Raw genomic sequence first — 7,806 nt, forward strand, 5'->3', positions numbered from 1 at the left:
TAATGCTATCATACTTTGGGAGTACTCTAAAGTCAATAAAAACCTTGTTTTCTAGATAATTACTCAAACGTGCTAATTTATTGTATTGTTTTATTTATCCACAGAAACCATGAAAGATCGACTGAATGAGTTGTTGGAGTATGCCAGACTTCAGAGTGAAGGTTTTCCGGATACCACAGAGGACCCAGCGCAGGAGTTACTTGTGTTTGAGTCCGACCATGCTCTGGAGGTTATGTACAAAGATGCAAACGTCATTCGGACAGAGAACCATCTCATGAAGGTCGATGTAAGACGCCTTGGAAAGCAAACTACCCGCTTCCTTACCTCCATGCGCCGCCTCAGCAGCATCAAACGGGATTCCAACTCTATTGCCAAAGATATCAAAGCTCGAGCCGATGGGATTCACAAAAAACTTCAGAATTTCAAAGTCGCTTGCGAGGAAGCTGAAAGTAAGTATGGCGACAATTCCGCTGTTGTCCGTGTAGCTAACTCCCAATACAATGCTCTCACGCTAGACTTCCAGGAAGCAATGGTGGAATACAATGAGGCCGAGATGATTCTGCAGGAGAACTGTAAGATTCGCATACAGCGCCAGCTTGAGATCATGGGGAAAGATGTCTCTGTGGCTCAGATTGAGGACATGATTGAGAATGGCAAGTGGGACGTTTTCTCGGAGAACCTTCTGGCTGATGTCAGGGGAGCTCGATCTGCAATGAACGAAATAGAGTCCCGGCATAAAGAGCTGCTGAAGTTAGAGTCGCGTATTAGGGAAATTCATGAGCTCTTTCTGCAGATGGCACTGCTGGTCGAAGAGCAAGCAGAAACCCTGAACATCATTGAACTGAATGTGGAGCGTGTCCAGGACTATGTTGCACAGGCCAACATACAAGTGAGGAAAGCAGTTGAGTACAAGAAGAAACATCCCTGCCGACGGCTGTGTTGCTGCTGTTTTCCATGCTGTAATTAGCATAAATCATTGGATTGGAAAGATTTGGACAGAGAGAACCTCAAAGAATAGCTGTGATCAGAACTTGTTCTAATATACCATCATGCTGAGCTTAATCTCCTAGCCTCAAGAATGTTTGATTTTATTTTTTAAGTAACTAAAAATATTTTTTTATTTAAGAAGCATTTTATACACCATACAGTTGTGGTTCAATTCATACTTCCATACTGCTTTCATTGTGGTCTAATAAGGATTTTTCAGATGCGCTAATGCCTACAGTATTTGAGAGTGTCCAATCCATTCTCTTGGAGGTTTAACTAGGAGACACCTAGCAAAATTGCCACTCCTTGCTCCACTTACTAAAGGATTGCATTATGATTAACCAAGAGATTTGCTTGTGTCCATGACTTACATTTCACCAGCTTGGGATAATAAACCAAAGGGGACACAGCAGAATCAAAATAGGCTGGCTCTGAATTGAAACTGGAATTTTTACCAAAATGTGGGCCTCTATTCAAAATTGTGTAGTAACCCAGGTTTTGGTGTAGGGATGTCTCCAACAGATTACATATAAAACAAGGAAGTGTGATTCGTACGTATTGATAAAAACAAATAATAAATGTATCTGAATGTTTTGTGGCCCCTCCACAATTTGGGAGGTTTAAGTATTCTGTGATGTGCCAAGCTTTATTTAATTTATCGAGGCGTGTAAGACTATGCCAACGTATCCTTTTTTGTCATTACTGGTGGCAGTCTGCAAATGTATGTTTAAAGGAAATATTTCCAAAAGAGGTTTGGTTGGGAAAGATATAGTCCGGTACACATTTACATGAATTAAGTTTAGAATAAAGTGTGCTTGGATAAACATAGATTATAATGCCTGCAGGTGTATAATGCAGATCCACACTTTATTTTAGAGGTGAATGACAATGTAAAGTACTTGTACTGAAAATCGAACATTCCAGTCTGAATTAGGGGTCTGCACCATAGGTTTCAAGGGCCAGAATAATTCCAGTTGTTTAAAATATGCGGCACTGTGCAAAGGGTTAACATTCCGAATAACTGTAGATATGTTTATCTTGTATCGGAATCCCCATTATCTATCATGGATCAGGCCGTCTTAGACCAACTTTGTATAGCTCTAATTTAAATGATTTAAAACAATCATAAGTTTAAATAGCTTGGATAAGGAAGCAGTGGTGGCTCTCCATAGCTACAATGCTTTTTAATTAACATCAAGTATATTTAAAAATAATAAGTTACAAAGGTGTCAACACTAATCTTTGTGATGCCCTCTGCGAGACGATTCTGAAATCAGTTTACATTTTATGCCACTTTAATGCCAGGGGAGGTGACTCCACTTCTTACTTGCTGCCAGCTAGAGGTCAGATCCTGGCAGTGATATGGAATGGTCGGATGTATATTCAACGGGGTAGAGCTATCTATTTTTTATTCCTCTCAATGGCCAATATCGTGCACAGCCCTTGTAGACGTCACTGCCATCCTCTCATTTTAGTAATTAAACTTGCCATGATATTGTTGGTGTTTGGAGGCAACATCTAAGCCATCAAGCCAACCAAAGGACTACACAACTTCCCATGGTGGCTCCTGTGGTAGAAATAAACTTTGCATTCTTCTACCAAAACCCCTTATTTACATACATTTTGATTTCTGTTTTCCAGTTATACTTCTATAATTTATAACTTGTCATTTGAAGGAATGGAGAGAGTAACCATTTAGCCATTGATAACAGAACAAAATATTGTGCAGATCTTTTTGGGCCAAAACGAATTTAACCATGAAGTTGTTATTCTGAGTCAGCTAGTCTTCCATTTGTTATCGCGGAGAATGTCTTTGCTCTAGTTTCGTTAGGGTGATAAGCCTGATGCACACACAGCTCCAGTATCGCTCGAGCACAAGTCCTGAACTCATGTGAGCTCATGAATGCCAGGGCATCTTCTGTGAATATGTGGGCCCTTGTCTCAGCCTTATCTACACTGGATTGAAAGACATTTGCTACATGATCCTGAGAAGGACCACTAGTTTCAGTGCTCCTCAATACCCTAGAGGTTCCTACAGTAATAGGAGGGTGATCGTCCTGAAATAGTTTTATTGACATTCAGAAACTTTACTACATGCGGAGAAAGCACTGTTTATATTCTGCTACTACAGACTGGGATTTATTTGCCCATTGGCACCATTTGGTAGACCTATGTGAATTCATATTGACCACTCGTAGCCTCTAGCTACACCTCTAAATCCATGGATTTCATTCAATATGTTCGACATACCCCTGTGACGTGTACTGTTGGCAACTAACTCACAATGACAAAACGGAGAGAGAGTCTAGTGTACAGAGGCCTTCTTCATAATAATCCCTTATTGTTGAAAATGCGATATATACCACAGAATTCAGACCCTAATTATATGCTTTTCTTTGTATCATTCTATAAATATGGGACCTTCAATTAACCAAATTAGTTTATTTTACATCACATTTGTGTTTCCTATTCGTACAAGCACATTGGTGGTATTTTAGCGACAGGCAGGACAAAGAACATTTCTGTTTATGCATTGGAAGGAATTGTCGGCATGTGTCGATGCTTGCCTTCAATGCATGACCAGACACAGCAATCGATAATGAAGGTGCCAATCTCCTAACACCACGCAGTGAGTAGCCGCTGTCCTAATGCATTTTATTCTGCCATTTCTTGCACACATATCTTTAAGCAGTCATATGCCTGTGCGCTCTTGTTTTAAAGCATTTCTCGCCAAGGGCTCTGTTCTGCTGCACTGAACTTAAGCCTATGAACAATCTGTTTTAAATATACATGTGACGTATGTACATTTATTGTGCGCATACATTTTAAAGGGATTTAGAGCATTGGATCTTTTGTTAACTTGACTCTACTTTTGTATGTTTGTACAAGCACACCAATAAATGTGTCTTCAGGCATCAAAATGTCGTATTTCTGGTTTGTAGTGGAATTTCAGTTCTCATAGATGTCACCATGTCATGTGAGCATTCGCATTGTGTTGCAGACAATTGGATATTTATCTTTCAAAATCGGGATTTCTAAAATCAGTTTGTACTAGGAGTATTTCAGGAGCAACTGAAATGCAGGTTAAAACGTTAATTTGTAGAATCGAAAATTGAAACAGTGGATGGCTTTTCACATTGATTCCTTTTCATCTTATAGTACAACTTCCCCAATTATAATATATAGTAGTTTTCTATATATGCCATACCTACATACAAAATAAAAAAAAGTCCACAGCTAAGCCCCACTCTGCTACAATAAAGCCCTTCAGTTATTTTTTTTAATCCAGAAGAAATAAAAATAAAAAAATCTAAAGGTGTGAGCCAGGAAACAAAAGACTTCCATGGTCTGGGGGGGGGGGGGGGGGGGGGGGTTTTGAGGGGGGCGATCTTGTCCGACATCAGGTGCTGCAGGGGACAACTGGGACCTTTCAACCGCTGCCCCCCCGCCCCCTCACCACCAGTTAAAGCAGCTGAAGGCTGGGCCTCCGGTGGTAACATGGCACCGCCAGACAGAGAGGCTTGCCAGATACCACCACAAGACAAGCGAGGATGCGGGAATCGTACAACATACAGTGGCCCAGGAGAGGGGGTGTCCTACTGGAAAGAGTCCCACCCCTGTCGAGCTGGGGTGCGCCAGACCTGAGGAAAAACTGAGCAAGTGGATCCCAGCAGAAACTGTAGCGTGTCAGGCACCTAGCTCTAGGAAAGAGAGAGGCCTGCTACACCCACAGCAACACTGCGTACATATTCAGACACCGATGCAAGGCTGGAGACAGGGAGCTGACAGCCTGCCAAAGACACGGGGCCCTCTGACCCATACAAGAGCAACATCTGCCCACAGAGGACAGTGCTGAAGGCGGGGCCCCAAGCAGAGATGGAGCTGGGCTGGGCAAGGGGGGGGAGGGATCTTCCAGCTGCCGCCACATGATGGCAAACTGGGAGATTTGGATGGAGTATAGCGGCCCAAGAGAGGGGGTGACCTCCCAGTTAGAGCCCCACTGAGGATGGGAGCAGCAGTGCACCTGACCAGACACATTACGGTCAGCCAGGACTGTACCTTGCCAGGACCTGGGCCGCAGAAAGGAGTATGGCCTACTCACCGGCAGCCTACCCCCCCCCCCCCCCACTCCCTCATAGGAGGTCAAAACTTACTGGAGCCCCTGCGGGCCCGACAGTATGGCAACAAACGCTGTGGGGGCTGGAGTACCCCACCCCAGTGAAATGTACCAAAGACTGTCAGACCAGTAAGAACTGGGGCACCCATGCCAGATAATGGGGGGACGCCAAGACTCTGGATAGAGCAGCCCACTTGCCAAGGTAGAGGGAGAAACAAAATACCCCCCCACACTCATGGCAGACTGTGGGTGACCAACCATACCCGACAGTAGGCCCAGTGGCCAGTCTGATGCATTAGAAACTATACCACCCTAGTCCCCAAAACTGCATGACATACATCCCATCCCTGATAGAGGAAAGCCACAGGACATGCACCTGGGACTTGCCAGGGCACTACATGCCTCCATTGTGCTAAAGCAACTGGCCCTAGAGCAGTCATCCAGAGTGCACATCACCCAGCTACTGCAAGAGGGAGAGTGATGGTGTGCCCCAAGCACTCTACGATGAACCTAACTGTTGCAGCATAGGGGCCCATATTGTATTCACCACCCCTGACTGAGGCAAAGGACCCACTGGAGGCCCGTACTAGAAATATTCCAGTGGCTATAAGAGACACTAATGCAGCACTGGAGTACAAAATTAAGACAGTGGAATTGGATGTGGCCTATGTTAAAAAGAGTCCAAATCCATATCAATTGAAGCAGGTTTATTAACAGCACAGCATCATAGGTCTTCCAGTCTTAAGCTCCTGCTGCAACTGGGCAACAGTAGAAATGTATTACTCATGACAACCTGTAGTATGCAGATAGAAAGAAAACAGAGCGCATGCCAAGGTGGCTAGTGAATAAGGAGATGTAATAGCGATGGAGAAAAGACAGAATAAAAGAGACAAGAAAGGAAGAATAAGGATGTAACACATACCCCTTATCAACAAACAAGAAAAACATGAAATATCAGCATGACTAGATAAAATCATTAAACCTTTTTGGATGTTGTCTTATGCGATCAGACAGTATTACTGTGGATGCAACAGTCTCCTTATTTTGTTTATCACCCATATTTGTAGTTGAATTACTAGTATTCCTGACAGTCATTTTGAGCAACATCATAATAAGGACACTTGCCTAATTTTTTTATATTCCAAACTTTTCCATTCTGGGTAATTACAGTATTGGAAAAAACTTTTCTAACCTGGATGGCCTTATCAAATTTATTAGATCATTTATTCATTAAACCTGGGTTAAGAATCCTGACCCAATCACCAACCTGAAATCTTTGTACTTTAGTGTTCCATTTGTTATTATACCATTTGGCAGTGTTGTTCTGCTTCATATCAACTCTTTTGGCCGAATCATGCACACATTCCTTATCAGAAAACTTGATTTGACATTTGTTCCTATACCACCATGGGCATACGGACAATGCCAGGTTTTGACCTTTGAGAAGTTTAAAAGGGCCAACTTCTGTAATGGAATGAGGTGGAATGAGGTGTAATGCGATAAACCCACAAACGTTCTCTTAAAGCATTCATCCAATTGGTACCTGACTTTAAAGAATCGGTAACAAAACTCCCAAGCACTCTATTAAAGTGTTCCACCTGTCCATTTTCATGTGGTTCGTACAGGGATGTAAATTTTGTGTTTGATACCACACTCCTTAAGGAAATCCTCCATTTCCATAGAAGTTAAGTGAACACCATTATCAGTAACTAAAATGGAGGGACAACCTTCCAGTGCAAAAATCTCTTTTAAAAAAACAATCACAAAACTCGTTGCAGCCTTAGAAACAAATTTAACCTCCGGCCATTTTGAATGATAGTCAATCATGACCAGGGCGTAATGTGAATTTTCAGATAAATCGTAAAATGGGCCTGAAATATCAAAAGCAACCTTCTGCCATGGCTCTTCACGCCACTTAACTACTTTCAATGGTGGAACATGCACTTTTAACATCTTCTCACTTGAAACACACTCACTGCACTCTCTAACAACTCGATCTATAAACCTATCTATGCCTGGCCACCCAAAAAACTTCTATCTAACTGTTTCATAGATGAAATACCAGGATGTGTTTTGTGGGCTATATTAAGTATCACCTCTTGCATACCTTCAGGAGGAACACACTTCCCTGCTTTAAATAACAAACAACCTTCAAATTTAGAGGCAACTGCGTAGGTTCAAATATGCTCTACTGTTCCCAGCAAAGCTGAGGGTCACAATCCCCTATTAGTCCCACTTTTTCAGCACTGCAAAGGAGGTTTGGCAATAGCTGGAATGTAAGGAATTCCTTACGCCGAAGGAAAGAGCGGATGAACCCCTCCAAAAATCAAGCACACTTGGAGCAATCAAGGGTAGTGCAGGAAGTGAAAACAGGCAACCCAGGAACAGCGGCTAACAGGTGGTCAGCATAATGCAGAGACTCAACAGACTCTGGGGATAGCAAGGGACCTTCGCGTAGAGGCCAAGGGCACCACGCCAAGGGCACCACACTTCCAAAGGTTGCACCCATGACAACAGACATAATGGTCTGACAGGCAGGAATTAAGGGCGTTAAATGCAGTTGATGACAACTGAGGCAAAGCAGTGGGGCGTAAGGGAACTGGTAGGCCTCTGGAACTTGCCCATACCACGTACATTTTATATATTTTCGTTCTTTCAATTGAGTTCTAAACACAGAATGTTCAAGGGAGGGCAACAGGTTC

The 7,806-nt window shown here is 42.9% G+C and overlaps 1 protein-coding gene across 5 annotated transcripts in view; it reads left to right on the plus strand.

Annotated features, from left to right (window-relative positions):
• Positions 1 to 3,908, plus strand: part of STX11 (syntaxin 11) — a 398,327-nt gene extending 394,419 nt beyond the window's left edge. For all 5 annotated transcript variants that reach the window (XM_078648674.1, XM_078648675.1, XM_078648672.1 and 2 more), the window contains one exon: positions 105 to 3,908. In XM_078648674.1, coding sequence (XP_078504800.1) covers positions 110 to 967 — 858 coding nt within the window. In that variant the 5' untranslated portion in view covers positions 105 to 109 and the 3' untranslated portion in view covers positions 968 to 3,908. The remainder of the gene's footprint in view (positions 1 to 104) is intronic.
• Positions 3,909 to 7,806: the final 3,898 nt, after the last annotated feature.

This window comes from Lissotriton helveticus, chromosome 6 (genome assembly GCF_964261635.1).
Source record: "Lissotriton helveticus chromosome 6, aLisHel1.1, whole genome shotgun sequence".
NCBI lineage: Eukaryota > Metazoa > Chordata > Amphibia > Caudata > Salamandridae > Lissotriton > Lissotriton helveticus.